Genomic DNA, 25,333 nt, shown 5'->3' on the forward strand with positions numbered 1-25,333 from the left:
CTTAGCAGAAGACTGTCTGCGTTCTAAACGACCTGCGCCTCTATACCATTTTTTCACCTTGTCTACAGGGGCAACTTGCACTGCTACAGCTCGTTTCTCTAACCCAGCCACAGGGTCTGCCACAGGGGTTGGAATACCCTCTGCGGGGTCAACTTGCACTGCTACAGCTCGTTTCTCTGACCCAGACACAGGAGTGGGAGCAGCTGCAGGAGCTGGAGCTGCTGCAGGGGCTGGAGTGGCTGCGGGAGCTGGAGCTGGAGCGGCTGCAGGAGCTGGAGCGGCTGCAGGAGCTGGAGCTGGAGCAGCTGCAGGGGCTGGAGCGGCTGCAGGAGCTGGAGCTGGAGCGGCTGCAGGGGCTGGAGCGGCTGCAGGAGCTGGAGCTGGAGCGGCTGCAGGAGCTGGAGCGGCTGCAGGAGCTGGAGCTGGAGCAGCTGCAGGAGCTGGAGCTGGAGCGGCTGCAGGAGCTGGAGCTGGAGTGTCTGCAGGAGCTGGAGCGGCTGCAGGAGCTGGAACTGGAGTGGCTGCAGGAGCTGGAGCTGGAGCGGCTGCAGGAGCTGGAGCTGGAGTAGCTGCAGGAGCTGGAGCGGCTGCAGGAGCTGGAGCTGGAGTGGCTGCAGGAGCTGGAGCGGCTGCAGGAGCTGGAACTGGAGTGGCTGCAGGAGCTGGAGCTGGAGCTAGGTTGCTAGTAGCATCAATTGCAGCTCGATAGGCACAAGCCAGACCCCAGCACGCTACAGTGATTTGTGTCACTTTGGAACTGCCAGAGTCATGACACCTTTTTTTCAAGCATTCTGCCAGCTTTTTAGGATTTTGCAGTTGTTCAGGGGTGAATGTCCAAAACACTGGAGGTGACCACTGCTCTAGAAACCTGCCCATATCCTCCCACACTCCCTGCCACTTGCAACTATCCCGCCTCAAGACAGATCTCCGGATGAGATTCCTAAGTAGTTGTTTAACCCTCAACAAAACCTGAAGCGCATTCAGGAGACATAACAACAAGAGCAGGCTGGTCTGAGTATCCCAAGGATATTCAACATCTCGGAGAACCACCGTAACTAGCTCGGGGGATAAGAGGGTGGTGGTGAAGGAGAAAGGGAGAGTGAACAGGTAGGGAAGCATGTCTTCCCCTGTCCCCTTCACAGATTGGCTCCCTAACGAAAACAGGCAACAGGTGTAATTGCTAATAGTTTCCGAGATATGGGTTCCAAAGTATAGAGTCGACGTCAGTGCTGAGTACAAATACCAGGTTAAAGTCGTGACCAGGTATTTCATCATTTCATAAGCCATTGTTACACCGCACAGTACCATAACAATCTTAAACCAGGGCCCGGAAAGGATAAACAGTGCAACAGGGAGCACATACAGAAAGTAACGCACTATAAAACTCAATTTGGAATACAGGTACAGCAGACTGGAGATTAAGGCAATCAACATCGTGACTAGCAACTATTAAGCAGGTCCAATACTTATACCAATTTTAGTTTAACACACTCTGGTCAAATTTGTCGATATCTCAACCCTTCGTGCCCCACGTTGGGCGCCAAAAGGGCTCTTGTGGTTTAACCCGGCTGGCAGCTAAACACCACACAGCCGTTCGCTCACCCTCCCCCCTCCCTCTCTGGGATGGGGGAGAGAAACGGGAAAGTGAAGCCAGTGAGTTGAGATAAAGACAGTTTATTAAGACAGAAAAATAATAATAACAATAATAGTAATAATAGTGATAATGATAATAGTATTAATAATAATAATGTGTAAGAAAACAAGTGATGCACAATGCAATTGCTCACCACCCGCTGACCGATGCCCAGCCTATCCCCGAGCAGCCCGGCCCCGCACCCCGGCCAGCCACCCCTATATATTGTTTAGCATGACGTCAGATGGTATGGAATACCCCTTTGGCCAGTTTGGGTCAACTGTCCTGGGTCTGTCCCCTCCCAGCTCCTGCTGCACCCCCAGCCTGCTCGCTGGCAGGACAGAGCGAGAAGCCGAAAAGTCCTTGGCCTGGTGTAAACACTGCTCTGCAACAATTAAAACATCAGCATGTTATCAGCGCTCTTCTCATCCTAATCCAAAACATAGCACCCTACCAGCTACTATGAGGGAAAATTAACTCTGTCCTAACTGGAACCAGGACAATATCTTTCATCAAAGTTGTTTTTTTTTTGTTTGTTTGGTTGTTGTTTTTCTTTTTTCTAGAATGCATCTTGAATAGAGCTGACAATTTCATAATCTGTGTATGCTTTGAGGGATCTTTTTCCGTCCCTGCAAGAGATGTAGGACCTACATAAAGTAAAAAGCTTGGTTTTAAGCCTAATCCAAAAGATCCACACTGTCTTATTAATATCATACTCTTTGGAGTGTGTGATTTTTGTCAGATGAATTAAGATTGCTTCTCCCTTACATAGAGCTAGGCATTACAAGTAAACCTAGTTAAGGTAGTGATTCCTTTGGAGAATGCTGTGTCCTGGGTTCTCTGGGGGAAAACCTACAAATTTTGCCACATTCATGTGACACCGGGGCCTAAAAATTTTGCTTTCAATAATGTCTAATGTATTTCATCCTATATAGGCACTGAGGATTTGTCAGATGAATCGCTATCTGAGGATGCTTACTTTTAACTTTTAAATATCTAAACCGGGGGAAGATGGAGTTCATCCAACTATGCTCTCTTTACCAGGTCCAGCATTGAATTGTACCTCCTGCCAACATTATGAATCAGAGTTGTGCTGCTTGTTTACTATGGAGGTAACACAGTACTGCGTTCCCCAGCATTGCTGTCACCCTGCCATGGCTCTCTGGTAGGCTATTTCATTCACTCAACCCACTCTCCAGGTGATGGTTCCTGTCAAGATAATTTAAGCCTCCAGAAGACTAGAGTAAATCTCATTGATAAGTTAGAAGTCCAAAGTTGCTTTATTGTAAGCCATTTCAGAATGCACATAAACAGTGTGCAGGCTCTACCTACAGCAGTTGTATTACTGAAAATAACTGTGTCAGGATGACTGTAATGATCATTTCCTGTTGCATTTGGTAGGCAGACCTCTTGCAGTGGAAGTTCAATGGCATCAACCTTCTTCCTGCAGATGTGGGTAGAGGTTAGGGGCAGGCACACATAAACACAGAAGTGGACTGTTTTATCTGTCAAAAATATGAAGTATTTAATATATTCTCTTATTGAGGGAAGAGTTAATTTGAAGAATAAAATGGGGAATACAGCTAAATGGAGATCAACATCAGTAATTTTTCTTCAGTTTTATGCTTTAGGGAAGCTTTCTGTACCTGAAGTATCGCATCTTTTGAGTTCCTTTAATATCACTGTAGATGCCACCAGCGTTTTATAGTACAGGCAGAAAACAGTTTGTGTTCATCAGTGTCTTGATCATATAACAGGGGTCTCTGCTGAGATGAATTCAAGTTTCTGATAGCACTTTGGTGAGATGTGGACAACTGACAATTCATAGAATCATAGAATCACAGAATATCCCGAGTTGGAAGAGACCCACGAGGATCATCGAGTCCAACTCCTGGCACCACACAGGTGCCAGGTCTACCGAAAAATTCAGACAGTCCAAACGCTTCTTAAACTCTGACAGGCTTGGTGTCATGACTATGTCCCTGTGGAGCGTGTTCCAGTGTGTGACAACCCTCTCAGTGAAGAACCTTTTCCTGATATCTTGCATGAACCTTCCCTGCCACAGCTTCACACAATTCCCTCAGGTCCTATCGCTGGTCACTAGAGAAGAGATCAGCACCTGCCCCTCCGTTCCCCCTCATGAGGGAGCTGTAGACCGCAGTGTGGTCTCCCCTCAGCCTCCTCTTTTCCAGGCTGAACAGACCAAGTGACCTCAGCCTCTCCTCGTACATCTTTCCCTCTAGGCCCTTCACCATCTTAGTAGCCCTTCTCCACTACTTTCCTGCACACAGTACTCGAGGTGAGGTCGCACCAGCGCAGAGTAGAGAGGGATAATCACTTCCCTCGACCAACTAGCAATGCCGTGCTTGATGAGCATGGCATTGCTTTCATAAGCATCATCAAAGTATTTCACAGTGACACCAAACAGCCATCAAGTTTTGTCAGTAATGAACTGGGTTGGAACAAATCAGCAATGAAGTAGAATATAAGAGGGTTTTTTTTCTTTATCAGCTTTTAGTCCATTTGGCAAATGAACGAAGCTGGACCTGAGTGACGGTGATGAAATAAAATGGCTGGGATGTCTAGGACTTTGTTTTCTCTAGTACACAATAATAAAACATTCATTGTGATGAACTTGAACTTTAGGGTTGTTGCCTTTGCAAATTTTACTCTGTGGCACTTCAGTGTAATGATGTCTGTCTTTCATGAAATGCAAAGGGTTTAGTTTCTAAATTCAAGTTAGAATATTGGAAACCATTCTTCTAGGAGACTGAAACCACGTAGGAAATTAGAAAATCATTTTATTTAATCAACATGGCTCAGACAAAACAAAACAAAAACCCCTAAAATTAAATTGTGCTTCATGATGATAGTAAGTTATCCAAATGTGTAGTTTGCTGAAGGAAAAAAAAATGTTTTTTTAATAAGGTATGGGTTTGTTGTCTCAAATCAAATGCTTTTTTATGTAGGCAATATATTCAGGTTAGGTTGGTCTGAATTTTAAGAGGTTAGGTAAAATAGCTTCCTACATGCACGAATTGTGATCTAACTGATTATTCTGTATGACCGAGACTTACACATTCACTTTATTTAAGAAATACTCTGAAATTTAAAACTAATATAATTGCATGACAGCATGGATTGTGTGACACCTTCTTTCTACACTTTCCAGAGATTTTAGTATTATTATTTAATTCTAATTTAGCACTTTAGGAATCCTCTGTCCTGGGCTTATGTTTAGCGCAGTGGTAGGCTCAGGAAAGTTGGATTTTAAATGTCTTCATATCATGCTGTTTGCCCTACCCTTTTTCTATTCCAGATGCCTTATCAATGAAAGTGAAATAGAGCTCACAATGTTAGAAAATAAACATGCTCTTACACTACCATGGTGTGTAGGCATAGCCTTGTGAAAGCATGGGAGCTCAGGATCTCTTCTGCCATCTGTTAAATCACAACTAGCAAAACTTACACAACTTCATACTCTGCATCCTTGTAGGATTTGTGATGAGTTATGTAAACGGGGGGTGGAGAGAAGCAGGGAGCAAAACTTTATATTCTTCTTTGAAATTGTTGTTTCAGATAAGTGTTGAATTGGGAAGAATTGGTCTATATTTTGGTTTCTTTTTAACTTCCAGCTGAGTTAGGAGCCAAATCATCTGACCTATGCATTATTCTGAAAAGAGGCTAAAGGAAACCTAAGATCATTTAGAACTCCAAGTCTAGACTGAGTAAATAATAACTAGCAACCACCAATGAAATAAGGAAGATGCTGGGTTCTGGTTTTTTTGTTTTTTTTTTTCTTCTTAAAGAAACAACTGGTCTTGCTGCTAAAGACTGAGGCAAAGAAGGCATTAAGTACCTCAGCCTTTTCCTCATCTCTTGTCACTGTTTCCCCCCACATCCAATAAAACATGGAGATTCTTCTTAGTCCTTCTTTTCTTGATTATGTATTTAATATATAAATATATAAATATATATAAATACAATATATATAAAATATATAAATATTTCTGTAGGTCGTTCTATAGACTGTCCTTCTGTTCTTGGTAGTAGATTTGTAAGGCCTTGCAGCTGTAATGATTGTTCTGCTAAATTCAGTGTTTGCTATGATAGTAAGACAGGAACTAGCATTAAGTGGGTCTTAGAGACTGAGATATCCTGTGGTATCACTCACAGAAAGTTCAAATATGATCTAAAATAAGTGCTTGCAGATCTTTCATGTTCAATCACTCTTAACGGTTGTTGTCATCAGCAGAGGCACAACACTCTCAAGTTTAAGCTGTGACAGTGTCTAGAAAGGCAGCAGAGGCTCGTGCCGAGGATCTCCACCTCTGGCACATGGTGTACGTCAGATTTACGGGGTTAGAAGCCATCCCTTTAGCCACCTCATTGCTGTACATGGTGCAACCTGGTTGCAGTTGCTCAGCCCAGTCCAGCATAGCTGTATCTGTCTTCACTCTGTCATTGCAAATCTGACAATCTCTGTTAATTTGTGTAGAATCAACCTGTAGCTGCAGCAATCTCGTTGGCCGCAATGACAGAGCTAAACAAAACAGTCCTTGGCACCAAGGACTGTGGTCTGAACCACATCTACATGTTATAGCAATGACACTAGATCCCTTCTGGGCCCATGCAGTGTCCTTTTGGCCATAAGACACAGTTACTGTTTTGTGTAGAGTCCTTTTATAGTTCCAAATACCTGCAATGTAGATTTGCATAAATCTTTTGTTACATTACTGACAGATTATGGTTCGTATCAATGCACACACAAATTGTTGTTATAGGTAGGATTTTTGAAAGAAACATAGGTAGGTGGTTGGGTTTTTTTTTGCCCAGGGGCCTCAGGAAAATTAATCTGTACTAATTCAAAGTGTGAATTTACAGTTAAACTGCTTTAAATTCTTGTATGTACAAATGAGTTGCAGAATGAGTATCCATAATTCAGATCATTTTAGTGACAGGGTTACCATTTCCTTGTATCTGACTTTCTGATAACCACATCATCTAATTGCTTCCATAAACTGATTAAGTGCCAGAGGAGCCCAAGTCAATTTGACTTTCTTTGCAGCCAAATGCCTAGTCGTTTTAGAAAATGGGATATAAATTCCTAAATAACTTAAATTGCTTTTGAAAATTTAGTTCTATTACAATATTTGAAATGTTCAGCACCATAGCAGCAGCAAGGAATTATACCTAGTGTTCTACAGTTACGTAATAGGAAAAAAAAAAAAAAAAGAAAAAAAAAAAGCTTATTGGTTATCATTTGTGAAAAATAGGAGTTACATTACAAGTGTACAAGAACAAAATACTTCTATTGATACTGATAAGCAATTCCAAAGTAATTTCAGTAAAGGAGCAAGAACAGGTCTTTTTTTTTCTTTTTTAATTTTTCAGAGTATATAATAAATTTTTAGGTCTGCAAGGTACTAATGTTTACTGCCAAAAAAAATGCTAGAAATTAATTAGCTATGCTTGCTCTTGCAAAGGGCTAAACGTTATAAAACAAAGTTATTGATTTTGTTTTATGCTATATGACCTTCATGAAAAGATAACCTAGTGTCTCTTTACTATATAAAATTTAATGACTAAGACAAAAATGCGATATTTTTAAAAGAATAAAATGAAAATAGAAGTTGAGTCTCTTCAGAGAAATCAGGGATTTTATTAGTGCTACTGTGATGATTTGGGTTAAATATGTCTTTTGCGTTGTGATACAGTGTAAAAAAAGAGGTATGAAACTGTTGTTAACATTTTAAATTTAATGAGAAACAAAGTTCAAATGTCACCGATGTAAATACATTTGGAGTACACTAGAGGACAACACAAGAAGCTTGGAAAATTCATTGATTCTTGTGTAGAAGAGTGACTCCTCTTTTTCCCACACGTTAACTTGAGTCAGGAATAGGATCTAAATCCCTGGCTGATAAGGATCATAGCTGAAGCATTAATTTTGTGTTAATGTCCAATCTTAAGCATCCCACAAAGTGCCTTTCAAGAGCTCTTCTATTGCTATTGACCCTAAGTGTTTCAATAAGCAGCGAACACCACTATACTTGGGTGCTGGGTTACTGTGGAGAATATTTCAATGAAATTTTCCTTCCTTAAAAAGAATATAATTTGTAGTCTATTCCTCAGTGATAAATTTCCATGTTGAAAGGTTGTCTATGTTGTGGTGGTTTCTATGGATCCTAATATGATTAAGGCTGTATTACAAGTACAGAACATGGATTTAGACGGTGAAGCTAAGTAGGATATAGCCACCACTTTCCAATGCATAATAGTCTGCCACGTAGTGGAAACTGTACCATTACTCAACTTCTTTAGTCAGTTTCATCCATTAAGTCCCTTCTGCAAAGATTTTGACACTGCCACAGTAAGATGCTAATCAAAGCATAAGACAAGAGATGCCTAATAACAGGACTGTCTATAAAACAACTGGAAAGCTGTGGTGTAAAGACCACACAGACACCAGGGTTCTTTAGGGATCAATAACTTCAACTTCTTTATTAATGACAATAACTTCCACTCTTATTGAGGACAGGCTCCCTTCCTATAACATTCGCCGCACAGCAGTACCTTTCCACTAACTATTCACTGGTCAACAACTTTGCCCGGCAACACCAAACACCCAGCAACTTCCACGCCTTCATGGCTGGAGAACAAGCAACCCGAGACAACAAGGCATCTCCTGAATCACTCTTCTTTGTTCATTCTCAACTCTTTACTTTCCTGATGGTCTCATCCTTAAGAGTCCGATGTTATCAGCAACCATGGGGCTTGTCGACCCCCATGGCAATACTCGCACAGAAAGGCAACTCTTCTCCTGTTCATGGGCTGCATGTGTGCTTTAGACAATTCAGAATCTGAGAACATGCTCAAAGTGAAAGGCTAAATGCAAAGGAAAGGTGGTATATGAAACACTTTGAGTTTCTGAATTCCTGTATTTCACCTGAAGGTCAATGCGGTCCTTGGTCACAGCCAACATGGGTTCATGAGGAGAAGGTCCTGATTGGGGCAATCCCAGACATGAGTACAGACTGGGTGAAGAACTTACTGAGAGCAGCCCTGCAGAGAAGGACTTGCAGGTTCTGGCAGACGAAAAGCTCAGATAGAGCCAGCAGCGCGCACTTGCATCCCAGAAGGCGAACAGCATCCTGGGCTGCATCAAAAGAGGAGTGGCCAAAAGGTTGAGGGAGGTTAATTTCCCCCTCTCCTCTGCCCTTGTGAGGCCCAGCTTGGAGTACTGCATCCAAGTATTGGACCAAAGCACAATAAGGATGTTGATCTGTTGAGGGGGCCCAGAGGAGGGCCATAATCAGAGGGCTGGAGCACCTCTCCTATGAAGAAAGGCTGAGAGAGCTGGGGTTGTTCACCCTGGAGAAGAGAAGGCTCCAGGGAGACCTCATTGCAGCCTTTCAGTATTTAAAGGGGGCTTGTAAAAAAGATGGAGGGCAACTTTTTGCTCAGTCAGATAATGACAGGACAAGGGGGTATGATTTTAAACTAAAAGAGAGGAGAGTTTGAGTAGATGTTTGGAGGAAATTCTTCACTTAGAGGGTGGTGAGGCACTGGAACACATTGTTCTGAGAAGTTTTGGATGTCCCATCCCTGGAGGTGTTCAAGGCCAGGTTGGAGGAGGCCCTGGGCAACCTGATCTAGTGGGTGGCATCCCTCGCCATGGCAGGAGGGTTGGAACTAGATGATCTTCAAGGTCCCTTCCAACCTGAGCCATTCTATGATTCTATGATGATTCTCTGACTGCTGGAGTTGCCACGGTGAAGCCATGCTGGCTTTCTCAGTTCACCTCCAGGAGGTTAAGGCGTGTACCTTAACATTGCTTCCAGGAGGATCTGTTCCATGATCTTCCCAGGAACAGAGGTGAGGCTCACCTGTCTGTAGCTCTCCAGGTCTTCCTTTCTACCCTTTTTAAGAATGGGAGTGATGTTTCCCTTTTTCCAGTCACCAGGGACTTCACCTGACTGCCAGGACTATTCAAATATGATGGAGAGTGGCTTGTCAACTACATCAGCCACTTCCCTCAGGACACTGGGATGCATGTCATCAGGCCCCATAGACTTGTACCTGTTCAGTTTCATTATGTGGTCTCAAACCTGCTCTTCACATCCCTGTACCCTTCCCAGGTCACATGTCCCTGCTTCCACTGCCTGTGCATTTCCTTCTTGTGCCTCAATTTGACCAGCAGGTCCTTGCTCAGCCATGCTGATTTCCTGCCTTCCCTGCTTGATTTCTTACCCATGGCGATGTAGTGCTCTTGCACGCTAAGAAGTGTCTTTAAATAGTTGCCAGCTCTGATCAGCTCCTTTGTCCATAAGGACAGTGTTCCATGGGATCTCATCTGTTAGGTCTTTAAACAGCTGGAAGTTTGCTCTTCAGAAGTTCAGGATCCTGACTTTGCTCTTTGCTCTTATTCCTTGAGATCACAAACTCAGCCAGGACATGGTCAGTCTGCCATGGTCAGGCAGCCCAGTCTGCCTCCAGTCTTAACCTCTTCAATGAGTTAATCTGCAATGGTGAGCAACAGGTCCAGTAATGCTTCTGCTCTGGATGGTTTGTCTAATACCTGGACCAGGAAGTTATCCTTGATGCACTCCAGTAGTCTCCTGGATTGCTTACAGCCTGCTGTGCAGCTTTTCCAGAAGTCATCAAGGTGGCTGTAGTCCCCCATCAGGATGAGAGCTTTCAAGCATGATGCTTCTTGTAGTTGAAGCAAGAATGCTTCATCCACAGGCTCCCCTTGATCAGGCTGCCTGTAGTAGACCCCAACCACAAGGTGTGCTTTATTTGTCCAGTCCTTAACTTTCACCCACAAGCTCTCAACCTGTCTGTGGCTGTTTCTCAGAGGCAGCTCTTCCCAATCAACTTAGAGGGCAACACCCCCGCCCTTCCTTCCCTTCCTGTCTCTTCTGAAAAACTTGAATCCCTCTATTCCAATGTTCCAGTTGTGTGATCCATCCCACCACATTTCTGTGCGAGCAATTAGGTCACAATTTTCTAATTGCACCATGGTTTCCAAAGTCTCCTGCTTGTTTCCCGTGCTGTGTGTGTTGGTGTAGAGGCACTTTAGCTGGGATATCGGTCACATCACCTTTTTAGAGGAACCCTTCCTGATTCCTTTGGGACAATTCACAAGTATTTCCCTGTTGCTTCCTAAAGTGACAATGTTCCCAGGTTCTCTTTCATCACTCAGAGATACATCCCCTTCCCCTGCTGAATCTAGTTTTAAGATCTGCTAATAAGCCCATCCAGCTTGCTGCCCAGAACACTCTTGCCCCAACTGGTCAGGTGCGCCCCATCCGGTGTCAACATGCCCAGTCTCTCAGAAGTGTGTCCAAGATTGTAGAACCCAAAACTTTGAGCATAGCACCAGCCGCACAGCCAATCATTCACTTGGTCCTTCTTCTTGGGTCCCAGTCACCATCTGGGAGGACAGAGGAGAACATTACTTGCACTCCCAATGCCTTCAACATCTTTCCAAAGGTCATCAAGTCCCTTTTGATATTTTGGAGTCTCTGTTGCAGCCTCATTTGATCCTCCATGAAAGAGTAGGAATGGGCGGTAGTCTTCTGGCCCCACCAAGATTGGTATCCTCTTTGTAATATCACAAATGCAGGATCTCTGGGCAGGCAGAAAACCTCTCTGGAGAGATTATCTGGATGGCAAATGGGTGCATCAGTGCATCTTAGTGTGGAGTCTCCAATTACTAACACCCTTTGAGCCTTTTTTGTGGCACTGGTTCTAATGCAGGTGGTTGACTCGGCCAACTTTGGATGGTTGCCCTTTCCGAGGTCTTTACATTTGTTATGGTTTAACCTGGCTGGTAGCTAAGCACCACAGCCATTTGCTCACCCTCCCCCCTCCCTCTCTGGGATGGGGGAGAGAATCAGGAAAAAAATGAAGCCTGTGGGTTGAGATAAAGACAGTTTATTAGGACAGAAAATAAAGGATAATAATAATAATGATAATAGCACTACTACTGATAATGTGTACAAAACAAGTGATGCACAATGCAGTTGCTCACCACCCGCTGACCAATGCCCAGCATATCCCTGAGCAGCTGGTCCTCCCATCCTGGCCAGCCCCCCATATTAATTGTTCAGCATGACGTCAGATGGTATGGAATACCCCTTTGGCCACTTTGGGTCAGCTGTCCTGGGTCTGTCCCCTCCTAGCTCCTGATGCACCCCTAGCCTGCCCACGGGCAGGACAGTGTGAGAAGCTGAAAAGTCCTTGGCTTAGTGTAAGCACTGCTCTGCAACAATTAAAACATCAGCGTGTTATCAACATTATTGTCATCCTAAATCCCAAACACAGCACTTGACCAGCTACTAGGGGGAAAATCTGTCTTAGCCAAGACCAGTACACCATTACTCACACACTCTTCCCTTTCAAGCCCCAGAGTATTGTATCTGTTGTGTAGGGGCACTTCAGGGGCAAGGGGGAGACTCCTTCTCCTGCTCCAAGCAGAGATGAGGGTGCAGTCTCCCTGGTCTCGTGAGTCAGTCGTTTGTTGATTCAGGGTTGGAAACTAGCTTACCTTCCCCTTGACAGGACTTAAGGCAAGACTGTTGCTCAGCTTGTGTAAGCCTATACCATTTATCAATCTCTTGCTTGGATTCCTGGATGCTATGTTGACTACTGAACTCCTCTTGTAACATGGCATCCTGTTTGAAAAGTTCATCCAGCTGGGCACACTTGCACCCATGACACCCACTTCTGCCTTCAGAGCCTCCTAGGAGGACTCCCAGATTCTGTATTGCCCTGGAACTGAGGGTCTGGGCAGCAATTTCAGTCCTCAGGAGGTCTGTTTTGGTCTAGGCATCTGCCTGGGGAGGTTGTGGCCCCTCTGTTTGGGTTTGAACAGTTGTTGTTGTAAAGATCATTTTACATGCAATCCATATAACCTAAACCTCTGTTATGGAAGTATTTTTTTGTATACCATGGTCAGTTCACAGAACCACAGAATGTTTTAGGTAGGAAAGGACCTCTTGAAGTCATCTGGTCCAACCCTCCTGCTCAAACAGGGATACCTAGAGCAGGTTGCTCTGGACCATGTCCAGATGGCTTTTCAAGATCTCCAAGGAGGGTGTTGTGGTTTAACCCGGCTGGCAGCTAAACACCACACAGCCGTTCGCTCACCCTCCCCCCTCCCTCTCTGGGATGGGGGAGAGAAACGGGAAAGTGAAGCCGGTGAGTTGAGATAAAGACAGTTTATTAAGACAGAAATATAATAATAACAATAATAATAATAATAGTGATAATGATAATAGTATTAATAATAATAATGTGTAAGAAAACAAGTGATGCACAATGCAATTGCTCACCACCCGCTGACCGATGCCCAGCCTATCCCCGAGCAGCCGGCGCCCCCACCCCGGCCAGCCACCCCTATATATTGTTTAGCATGACGTCAGATGGTATGGAATACCCCTTTGGCCAGTTTGGGTCAGCTGTCCTGGGTCTGTCCCCTCCCAGCTCCTGCTGCACCCCCAGCCTGCTCGCTGGCAGGACAGAGCGAGAAGCCAAAAAGTCCTTGGCCTGGTGTAAACACTGCTCTGCAACAATTAAAACATCAGCATGTTATCAGCGCTCTTCTCATCCTAATCCAAAACATAGCACCCTACCAGCTACTATGAGGGAAAATTAACTCTGTCCTAACTGAAACCAGGACAGAGGGAGACTCCACAACCTCTCTGGGCAACCTGTTCAAGTGCTCAGTCACTTGCACAGTAAAGATTAGAAGGAATTAAGTAAAAGGTTTTAGATAGGAAGAGTATGCGTAGCCCTCCCACACCTATCCGGAGAGATTCTAGTTCAGCTGTTTCATGATCACAATTATGGCCATGGGCTATAGCAGTTCTTGTGAGCCCTTTGAATTCTCAAAAAAAAAAAAAATTATACGATTAAAGAAAAAAATAGAAGAGATTTGAAGACTGACCATTCTTATTCTGTCTGTGCAGTTCGACGGTCAGCAAGCATTGGGAGGCAGAACTGGCCGCGCTCAAAGGTAATAATGCTAAGCTCACAGCAGCCCTTCTGGAATCCACTGCCAATGTAAAACAATGGAAACAACAGCTCGCTGCATATCAGGAGGAAGCAGAACGTCTTCATAAGCGGGTAAGTCAAGGCAAACAGCCAGGATCCTTGCGATGGAAGCACTGGTGACTGTAATGGCTCATTTTTAAGTAAAACAAGCTTATTCTTGGGGCTTTAGGTAAATCTTTGGGAAATCTTTAGGAAATTAATGATTATTTTAAAGCACACAGGGTTTCTCAGTTAGGGAATTCTTTCTTTTGTAGTAGTTCCTTTTCTGCAGAGGGTTTTGTTGCAGGAAGTTATATGAGCTGAGAAACAGGACATATTTGCCAGCTTCCACTCTTAATTTTATGCCAGCTGCATCACAGCTGTTTCAGGACCTTCTCCAGAGCATTACACTTCAATTCCTCTTGCATTTAATCTCATACAAACTTTACATGAGATCTGTAATTTTAAAGAACCCTCTTGTAGTTTCCACATGTACCAAAGACCAGCAGCTTCCTTTCAGCCTTGCACTCAAAGAAAACTGAACATCGAATGAAGCTCATCAGATGCAAATAAAGATCTGTTCCTGCATTCATACAGGAGGGGCAGGATCCTATTCCCTTCACTTTGAATTCTGCAGAAGTAATTTGGCAAACCAGAAATGAGAGCACAATGGGGGCAGAAATGACAGCTCAAATGCTGCTGGATTCTGCACCTGGGAAGGGGCAACCCTGGTTATATGTACAGACTGGGCGACGAGAGGCTGAAGACAGCCCTGCAGAGAGGGATCTGGGGGTTTTAGTCAACAGCAAGCTGAACATGAACCAGCAGTGTGCCTTGGCAGCCAGGAGGGCCAACCGTATCCTGGGGTGCATCAAGAACATCATTGCTAGCCAGTCAAGGGAAGTGATTGTCCCACTCTACACTGGTGCGGCCTCACCTCGAGTACTGTGTGCAATTTTGGGCACCACAGTATAAGAAAGATATAAAACTGTTAGATATAAAACTGTTAGATATAAAACTGTCCCTGTCCAAAGGAGGGCAACAAAGATGGTAAAGGGTCTAAAGGGGAAGACATATGAGGAGCAGCTGAAGTCACTTGGTTTGTTCAGCCTGGAGAAGAGGAGACTGAGGGGAGACCTCATTGCGGTATACAACTTCCTCATGAGGGGGAGCAGAGAGGCAGGTGCTGATCTCTTCTCTGGTGACCACTGATAGGACCCAAGGGAACTGCCTGAGGCTGCGACAGGGGAGGTTCAGTCTGGATATCAGGAACAGGTTCTTCACTGAGAAGGTGGTCGAGCCACCAGGGAAGGTGACCCAGGGAAATGGTCACGGCACCGAGCCTGCCAGAGTTTAGGAAGCATTTGGACAATGCTTTCAGACACTTGATCTGATTTTTTATTATGTTTTTGTGTGTGGTTCTTTGGGAACCCAGGAATAGGACTTGATGATCCTTGTGGGTCCCTTCCAACTCGGATATTCTATGATTCGATGATTCTTTGTGTTCAAGGCCAGATCGGATGGGGCCCTGGGGAACCTGATCTAGTGGGTGGAATCCTTGCACATGGCAGGGGGTTTGGAACTAGATGATCTTTAAGTTCCTTTCCAAACTAAAGCATTCTATGATTACATGATTCTATTATTCTATGATATGCTGTATTCTCTAATATGAAATAAGGTATGGCAACTGCACTTAGCCAAACCCTGCAAATTTCGTAGGGTCCTTTCATGCCTGTGCTGATCCTGTCCCAGTGGAGGCTGTTTGTAGTCGCACGAACAAGAATCATGCTGGTCTGAAGTGGAGAAATTCAGCAGGCTGCATCTAACCTGGAGGTCTGGAAGAATACCAAGAATTCCCTTGATTTGAGAAACCTGGAGAAATGTCACGTTGTTGGGGCTGTCCTACATCTAGACTGACTTGAAGACAAGGATCTTGAAGTTCCAGTACACCGCTGAGGTAGCAATTGGCACCTGCTTTTCTTCGACCCTCAGCAACCCCACAACAGAAGGGTCCTCTGAGAGACCAGGCAAGGTAGACAACTGTTTAATGTCCTCTGTCTCCAAGGCAGCTATGCCAAAACCTCACCAGTACCCTTTCTGAGGTAGTCTATGCCAAGGATGCACGGAGCATCCGGGCCGGTCACAGTAGGGTGCTTTTGCCACTCATACCCAGTTACGCTCACTTCAGCCTCCAATACAGTTAACTGCTCGGATCCCCCTGTCACTCCAGAGATACAGATGGGCTCTGGCCCTTTATAGCTTGATGGCATTACAGTGATGTGATCAACATCACTGTAATGGATGTGATCAATAAAATAACAGCTATGTCTACACCAACTAGCAAAAAAGAAACACAAACTTTCCTAGGTGTCGTGGGGTTTTGAAGAATGCACATTCCAATTACAGTCTGATTGTAAGCCAAATCTATCAAGTAACCCTTAAGAATGATTTCAAATGGGGCCCTGAGCAATGACAAGCCTTTAAACAAACTAAACAGGAGTTAGTTCATGCAGTAGCCCTTGGGCCAGTCTGAGCAGGACCAGATGTAAAGAATGTGCTGTACACTGCAGCCAATGTGAATGGCTCCACCTGGAGCCTCTGGCAGAAAGAGCCTGGGGAAACTCGAGGTCGACCCCTAGGGTTTTGGAGTCGGGTATAAAGAGGATCCGAGGCCTGCTACACTCCAACCAAAAAAGAGATATTGGCAGCATATGAAGGAGTTCGATCTGCTTCGGAAGTTGCTGGTAGTGAAGCACAGCTCTTCCTGGCACCTTGACTGCTGGTACTGGGCTGGATATTGAAAGGAAGGGTCCCCTCTACACATCATGCAACTGATGCTACATGGAGTAAGTGGGTTGCACTGATTACTCAGCGGACTCAAATAGGAAACCCCAGTCGCCCAGGATTCTTGGAAGTGATTATGGACTGGCCAGAAGGCAAATACTTTGGGATATCATCAGAGGAGGAGGTGGTCCGTGCTGAAGAAGCCCCACTGTATAACAAGCAACCGGAAAATGAGAAGAAATATGCCCTGTTCACTGATGGGACCTGTCGTCTTGTGGGAAAGCATCAGAGATGGAAAGCTGCTGTATGGAGTCCTACACGACGAGTTGCAGAAGCTGCTGAGGGAGAAGGTGAATCGAGTCAGTTTGCAGAAGTGAAAGCCATTCAGCTGGCTTTAGACATTGCTGAATGAGAAAAGTGGCCAGTTCTCTATCTCTATACTGATTCATGGATGGTAGCAAATGTCCTGTGGGGGTGGTTACAGCAATGGAAGCAGAACAACTGGCAGCGCAGGGGCAAACCCATCTGGGCTACTGCATTGTGGCAAGATATTGCTGCCCGGGTAGAGAACCTGGTTGTAAAGGTACGCCATGTAGATGCTCATGTGCCCAAGAATCAGGCTACTGAAGAACATCAAAACAACCAGCAGGTGGATCAGGCTGCTAAGATTGAAGTGGCTCAGGTGGACCTGGACTGACAACAGAAGGGTGAATTATTTATAGCCCGATGGGCCCATGACACCTCAGGCCATCAAGGTAGAGATGCAACATACAGATGGGCTCGTGATCGAGGGGTGGACCTGACCATGGACACTATAGCACAGGTTATTCATGATTGTGAAACGTGCTGCAATCAAGCAAGCCAAACGGTCAAAACCTCTTTGGTATGGAGGACGATGGCTGAAATATCAATATGGGGAGGCCTGGAAGACTGATTACATCACACTCCCTCAAACCCGCAACAGCAAGCGCCACGTACTTACAATGGTGGAAGCAACCACCGGATGGCTGGAAACATATCCTGTGCCCCATGCCACCGCCCGGAACACTATCCTGGGCCTTGAAAAGCAAGTCCTATGGCGACATGGCACCCCAGAAGAATTGAGTCAGACAACGGGACTCATTTCCGAAACAACCTTATAGACACTTGGGCCAAAGAACATGGTATTGAGTGGGTGTATCACATCCCCTATCATGCACCAGCCTCTGGAAAAGTTGAATGATACAATGGACTGTTGAAGACTACACTGAAAGCAATGGGTGCTGGGACATTCAAAAATTGGGATACGCATTTGGCAAAGGCCACCTGGTTAGTCAATACTAGGGGATCTGCCAACCGAGCTGGACCTGCCCAATCAAACCTGTTACGCACTGTAGAAGGGGATAAAGTTCCTGTAGTGCACGTAAGAAACATGCTGGGGAAGACAGTCTGGGCTACTCCTGCCTCAGGAAAAGGCAAACCCATTCGTGGGTTTGCTTTTGCTCAGGGACCTGGGTGCACTTGGTGGGTAATGCAAAAGAATGGGGAGGTCCGGTGTGTACCTCAAGAGGATTTAATACTGGGTGAGAATAGCCCATGAGTTGAATTGTAGTATGTTAATTATTATATAATACTGTATGTCATCACTACCATGATTACTATATGTCAATGTCCTATTAATGGTATTACAGTAACAGCCACACAGATAATGACGAAAGAATTTTGATAGAAATGGACAAGCACAGAGATGTGATGGACCGAGAACGGGCTTCAGCGTGCTATGATTCAACATCACACACCATCTCTTCTGCCCTGAAAGACTACTGTGACAGATGGAGCCTGAAGTCATGGACTAAACAAACTCAGTGGACATTTTATATACATATATGAATGGTGGTGCTTAATGTTTTGGAATGTATGGAACCTGAGCATGACTTAAATGGTATGGAATAAGGCAAGGATATTATTCAGGTTTAGGGTAGGATAGGGTTAATTTTCCTCCTGGTAGCTGGTAGGGTGCTGTGTTTGGGATTTAGGATGAGAATCATGTTGATAACATGCTGATGTTTTAATTGTTGCAGAGCAGTGCTTACACTAAGACAAGGACTTTTCAGTTTCTCATGCTGCCCTGCCAGTGGACAGGCTGGGGGTGCATCAGGAGCTGGGAGGGGACCAAACCAGGACAGGTGACCCAAACTGGCCAAAGGGGTATTCCATACCATCTGACGTCATGCTGAACAATTAATATGGGGTGGCTGGCCAAGATGGGGGGACCAGCTGCTCGGGGATAGGCTGGGCATTGGTCAGCGGGTGGTGAGCAATTGCATTGTGCATCACTTGTTTCATACACATTATTATTAGTAGTACTATTATTATTATTATTGTTATTTTCCTTTCTTTTCTGTCCTAATAAACTGTCTTTATCTCAAGCCATAAGCTTTCACTTTTTTTCCTGATTCTCTCCCCCCATCCCACAGAGAGGGAGTGGGGAGGGTGAGCGAATGGCTGTGTGGTGCTGAGCTGCTGTCCGGGTTAAACCACAACACAGCCACATGAGTTTATAGAGAAGAATGACAATTTCTTATGCGTTCTAACTGCCTGTGTAATAGCTGGCTGGATGGAATGCATCAAGTGTAATTAAACTGGTGCTTTTTTTAAAGTGCTTTTCATTTCAAGAAATTGACGGTTGCTGACAAAAATCTGCTTTGCTTGAAAATTTTTCCAGTCATGCACAAACTTGTCTCATGTGTTTTTATAGGGAGAGATTTTCATTTTACTTTTTCATTTAATTTTCTCCTTTGGAAGGATGGAAGTTCTAACTTGTGCTCCAGGTTTGTGAATGAATGATAGTAGTCATTGTTTATAAAATTATTTAAATTATAACCTTATTATTACTATAGTGCAGAAGTTCAGGTGGATTTGACCACCAAATACTTCACAGTGAAGAACTCATTACTAAAATACAGACATAATGAGGTAGCATTCTTTATAATAAAATGTACTAAGAACTTCTGTTTCAAAGCTGAGGCAGTACAGTTCTGATACAACAAAGAAAAGAAAACTATCACAGAACAACAGCAACTGAATTATTTGCCTGCCTGTTGTGGGGTAATCCAACCAGACAAGATGACCAAGGCTTTGCTGTAGATCTCTTTTTCTTGATGTTTTTCTCACTCTTACTCTTATCCTGTTTAAAATCTGTTATTAGCAAATGCAATTAATGAATATAGGAAAAAAATTTTGCATGACACTTTGCATGCACCTGATACTAGAGTTAACAAAAGTAGTAACTAAGTCTTTGTAGCTACATTCATTAATAGCTAATTATTTTTCATAACCTTTGCCAAGCAAATTCCCTGCAATTATTTTGTATTTCTGAGGGAACACAAAATCTTATAACATGAGATCATCTACACTGCACTCTTATGATCACTTTTACATTCTTGTATTAAGTCTTCCTGTAATCTGTGACCTCATGGCTTGCTGAAATCTAACACAAAATATAGGAATACTCTGTGCCTATCTATGGCTCTCTGGGCATGTGTTGTGGTTTAACTTGACAGGCAGCTAAGCACTACACACACTTTTGCTCCACCACCCCCCTCCCAGTGGGATGGGGGAGACAACTGGAAAAGAAAAAAAGGTAAAAGCTCATGGGTTCAGATAAAGACAGCTAATAGGACAGAAAAGGGAGGGAAATAATAATAATGATAATGATAATAATAGATTGTACAAAGCAAGTGATGCACAATGCAATTGCTCACCACCCGCTGACCAATGCCCAGCCTGTCCCTGAGGAGCAGTCCTCCCCACACCAGCCAGCCACCTCATGTTAATGGTTCAGCATGACTTCATATGGTATGGAATATCCATTTGGCCAGTTTGGGTCACCTGTCCTGGTTCGGTCCCCTCCCAGCTCCTGATGCACCCCCAGCCTGTCCACTGGCAGGGCAGCATGAGAAGCTGAAAAGTCCTTGGCTTAGTGTAAGCACTACTCTGCAACAACTAAAACATCAATGTATTATCAGCATTATTCTCATCCTAAATCCCAAAGACAGCACCCTACCAGCTACCAGGAGGAAAATTAACTCTATCCTAGCCCAAACCAAGGCAGAATTACTATAGGATACCTCATCAAAAGTACAATGCTTCATTGGAAAATAGTTGTAGTCCAACATTTACCTGTTTCAATAGCCTTGCTAAGAGCATTCACTGAGACAGTCTCAGAAAGTTGACAATATTTGTAGTCCAATGTTTGTCTGTTTCAGAGCCCTGCCAAGGACTTTCACTGAGACAGTTTCACAAAGTTGAATGTATTTAGTAAGGCAACAGATTCGGAATTACTGTTGATAAGTATATTTACTGCAGTAGCACTAATATATGATAATAGTGCTAGCAAAAGGCTATCCTGGGTATTCCTCACCAACAGCTGAAGGTGCAGAGCTTACCAAGAAGACATCCCTCTCGGTGGAGGAGAAGGAACAGTCAGTCAACTGCCTCTTCCACGTTTATTTCTTCTTCTTTTTTTGCCCCCAGCTCTTCTTTTTTCCTAACTCTAACTTTTTTTTCCTAACAATAACTTCTTTTAACTTTTTTTTTTTTTTTAACACTGACTCCTAACAGTCTTTTATGTCCTAACCTTATCTATCCCCTCCCTGGGGTGATGTTTCGCGTGATTTGGGTGAAGTGTTGAATACTACAGTCATAAATGTTTACCATGTACTTCTTTAGGGTCATTATCATATTCAGGGCTGTGAACTTTAACAATCATTTTATACATAATGGAGCAAAAGGTTTCACTTGGGCACCGTGGCCCTCAAGATTCTGTTCTGCTGCCAAAACAGGGCCATCCTGCCAACACAGGACTGGCTCCTTGAGCATCCTCTCACCAAGTTTGCAGACCTCCATCCACAAAGTTTGTATGAGATAAACAAGAACAAGCTGCTCAATTCCCCTTTGCCCAAGACTGGTGCTTATCACTGACACTAACAAGTCTGACTCTCCTCCACATTATCCAACCCATGACTATAGTCACTCAATTCCAGATCCAAATCATGTTCGTATAAAGTCGATCCTGGGGGTATCCCTTTTGTTTGATTTTTTTTTCCTCTCCACCTGGATGCACCTCTATTTCAGTCCATCCAGACACCATGAGCACTTGACAAATCAACACCCAGGTTAGCATAGATTTGATACAAGCAAATAATATACAAAACATAATAATTACAATGCTTACTGTCAATGTAAATTGCAGTAAGGAAGCAAGCCATCCTCACAGTGAGAATCCTAATCCACACAAAAGTTTTTTCAGCCATCCTCCTTCCATGCTTCCATGCCATGTTCATAGCATGGCTGAACAGGGAACTTTTGCTGAGTCTCTGGGAGGAAAATAGAGTTTATGTCCAGTGGAAGAGGGGACATGCAACTCAGAGGGGATACAAGGAAGTTGACAGCATATGCAGAGAAAAAGTCAGGAAGGCCAAAGCCCAGCACGACCTCAACCTGGCCACTATGGTTAAGGATAATGAAAAATGCTTTTATAAATATATTAATGGCAAGAGGAGAGCCATGGTGAATCTCCATCCTTTACTGGGCGCAAGGGGGAACATGACTACTGAGGATAAGGAAAAGGCTGAGGTTCTCAATGCCTTCTGTACATCTGTCTTTACTAGTCAGACCAGTTATCCTTGGGGTACTCAGCCTCCTGACCTGGAAGTCTGGGACGGGGAGCAGAAGAAATCCCCCACGATTCAAGTGGAAACAGTTAGAGACCTGCTGCTCCACCTGGACTGTCACAAGTCCATGGGGCCAGATGGGATCCACCCGAGGGTACTGAGGGAGTTGGTGGATGTGATTGCTGAGCTGCTTTCCACCATCTATCAGCGGTCATGGTCAACCAGAGAGGTCCCGGATGACTGGAGACTTGCTGATGTGACGCGCATCTATAAGAAGGGTCGTAAGGAGGATCCGGGGAACTACAGGTCTGTCAGCCAGAAAAGGTGATGGAACAGGTCATCTTGAATGCAATCACGCAGCATATGCGGGACAACCAGGGGATCAGGCCCAGCCAGCATGGGTTCATGAAAGGCAAGTCCTGCCTGACCAGCCTCATCTCCTTCTATGACCGGGTGACCCGCCTGGTGGATGAGGGAAAGGCTGTTGACGTAGTCTACCTAAACTTCATCAAAGCCTTTGACGTGGTCTCCCACAGTTTTCTTCTGTGCTGGGTCCTGCACTTTGGTCAGAACAACCCCATGTAACGCTATAAGCTTGGGACAGAGTGGCTGGAAAGTTGTGCAGAGGAAAAGGATCATAGAATCATAGAGTCATAGAATCATTGAATCATTGAATCATAGAATGGCTTGGGTTGCCACACATTAGATCAGGTTGGCCAAGGCCCCATGCAACCTGGTCTTGAACACCTCCAGGGATGGAGCATCCATAACTTCTCTGAGCAACCTGTTCCAGTGCCTCACTACACTTACAGTGAAGAATTTCCTAATGTCTAATCTAAATATATCCTCTGTTAGTTTAAGACCATTCCCCATTGTCCTATCATTATCTACCCTAGTAAAGAGTCCTTCTCCATTCTTTATATAAGACCCCTTTAAGTACTGAAAGGTCACAATAAAGTCACCTCAGAACCTTCTCTTCTTTAGGCTGAACAGCCCCAGCTCTCTCAGCCTTTCTTCATAGGAGAGGTGCTCCAGCCCTTCAATCATCTTTGTGGTCCTCCTCTGGACCTGTTCTAACAGATCAACATCCTTCTTGTGCTGGGGGCTCCAGACCTGGATGCAGTACTCCAAGTGGAGCCTCACAAGGGCAGAGTAGAGGGGGACAATCACCTCCCTTGACCTGCTGGCCACTCCTCTTTTGATGCAGCCCAGGATGCAGCTGGCCTTCTGGGCTGCAAGCACGCACTGCTGGCTCATGTCGAGCCTTTCATCCACCAGAACCCCCAGGTCCTTCTCTGCAGGGCTGCTCGCAGTGAGTTCTTCTTCCAGTCTGTACTCATGCCTGGGATTGCCCTAGCCCAGGTGCAGCACCTTGCACTTGGGCTTGTTGAACCTCATGCGGATCATGTGGACCCACTTCTCAAGCTTGTCCAGGTCCCTTTGGCTGGCATCCCTTCCTTCTCTTGTATCAACTGCACCACTCAGCTTGGTGTCATCTGCAAATTTGCTGAGGGTGCACTCTATCCCACTGTCCATGTCACTGATGAAGATATTAGACAGTACCTGTCCCAGGACAGACCCCCGAGGTACACCACTCATCACCGGCCTCCACCTGGGCATAGAGACCTTGACCACCACTCTCTGAGTGCAACCTTCAAGTCAACTCCTTATCCACTGAATGATCTACCCGTCAAATCCACATCTCTCCAATTTGGAGATCGGGATGTCATGTGGGACCATATCAAAAGCCTTACAGAAGTCCAGGTAGATGACATTGGTCAGTCTTCCCTTGTCAACTGGTGCAGTCACTCCATCATAGAAGGCCACAAGATTGGTCAGGCAGAATTTGCCCTTGGTGAAGCCATGCTGGTTGTCCCGAATCACCACCTTGTCCTGCATGTGCTTTAATGTTGCCTCCAGGAGTATCCGTTCCGTGATATTCCCAGGCACAAAGGTGAGGCTAACTGTTCTGTGGATCCCTGTGTCTTCCTTTTTAAAAATGGGAGTGATGTTTCAATTTTTCCAGTCACCAGGGATTTTGCCTGACTGCCAGGATTTTTCAAATATGTTGGAGAGTGTCTTGGTGACTACATCAGCCAATTCCCTCGGAACCCTGCAGTGCATGTCATCAGGGCCCATAGACTTGTAGTTGTTAAGTTGCATCAGGAGGTCCAAAACTTGCTCTTACAGTGGGAGGGACTCTGTTCCCCCAGCCCCACCTAGAGATTCAGGCACTCGAGTGATGTGGGAAGTCTGACCACTAGTGAAGACCGAGGCAAAGAAGTTGCTAAGTACTTCTGCCTTCTCCACATCTCAGAATCACAGAATCATCTAGGTTGGAAGAGACCTCCAAGATCACCTAGTCCAACCTCTGTCCTAACACTAACAAGTCCTCCACTAAACCATATCACTAAGGGCTACATCTAAACGTCTTTTAAAGACCTCCAGGGATGGCGACTCAACCACCTCCCTGGGCAGTCCATTCTAATGCCTAACAACCCTTTCAGTAAAGAAGTTCTTCCTAACATCCAACCTAAACCTCCCCTGGCGCAACTTTAGCCCATTCCCCCTCGTCCTGTCACCAGGCACGTGGGAGAATAGACCAACCCCTACCTTGCTACAGCCTCCTTTAAGGTACCTATAGAGAGCGATGAGGTCTCCCCTGAGCCTCCTCTTCTCCAGGCTAAACAACCCCAGCTCCCTCAGCTGCTCCTCGTAAGACTTGTTCTCCAGACCCCTCACCAGCTTCGTCGCCCTTCTCTGGACTCTCTCAAGCACCTCCATGTCCTTCCTGTAGCGAGGGGCCCAAAACTGAACACAGTACTCGAGGTGCGGCCTCACCAGAGCCAAGTAGAGGGGGACAATCACCTCCCTAGACCTGCTGGCCACACTGCTTCTTATGCAGGCCAGGATGCTGTTGGCCTTCTTAGCCACCTGAGCACACTGCTGGCTCATATTCAGCTGCCTATCAACCAGTATTCCCAGGTCCTTCTCTGCCAGGCAGCTTTCCAGCCACTCATCTCCCAGCCTGTAGCGCTGCTTGGGGTTGTTGCGCCCCAGATGCAGGACCCGGCACTTGGCCTTGTTGAACTTCATGCAGTTGACCTCAGCCCATCGGTCCAGCCTATCCAGATCCTCCTGCAGAGCCTTCCTTCCCTCGAGCAGATCGACACACGCACCTAACTTGGTGTCATCTGCAAACTTACTGAGGGTGCACTCG

The 25,333-nt window shown here is 45.1% G+C and overlaps 1 protein-coding gene and 1 long non-coding RNA gene across 13 annotated transcripts in view; one reads left to right on the top strand and one right to left on the bottom strand.

Annotated features, from left to right (window-relative positions):
* Positions 1 to 25,333, top strand: part of LOC308184666 (homer protein homolog 1-like) — a gene marked incomplete at its 5' end in the record, with an annotated part of 238,995 nt that overhangs the window by 184,727 nt on the left and 28,935 nt on the right. For 4 of the 9 annotated variants that reach the window (XM_080571965.1, XM_080571966.1, XM_080571968.1 and 1 more), the window contains one exon: positions 13,612 to 13,768. In XM_080571965.1, coding sequence (XP_080428091.1) covers positions 13,612 to 13,768 — 157 coding nt within the window. Of the gene's footprint in view, positions 1 to 2,677; positions 2,799 to 13,611; positions 13,769 to 15,394; positions 16,875 to 18,129; positions 25,265 to 25,333 lie in introns of those variants that run through there. The other 5 variants (XR_013942774.1, XR_013942775.1, XM_080571970.1 and 2 more) reach the window with 5 other exon arrangements.
* LOC308184674 overlaps positions 1 to 25,333 on the bottom strand; it is a 169,368-nt gene that overhangs the window by 110,588 nt on the left and 33,447 nt on the right. The gene's annotated exons all lie outside the window — the stretch shown is intronic.

Source organism: Anser brachyrhynchus, assembly GCF_964034855.1.
Source record: "Anser brachyrhynchus genome assembly, chromosome: W".
Taxonomy (NCBI): Eukaryota; Metazoa; Chordata; class Aves; order Anseriformes; family Anatidae; genus Anser; species Anser brachyrhynchus.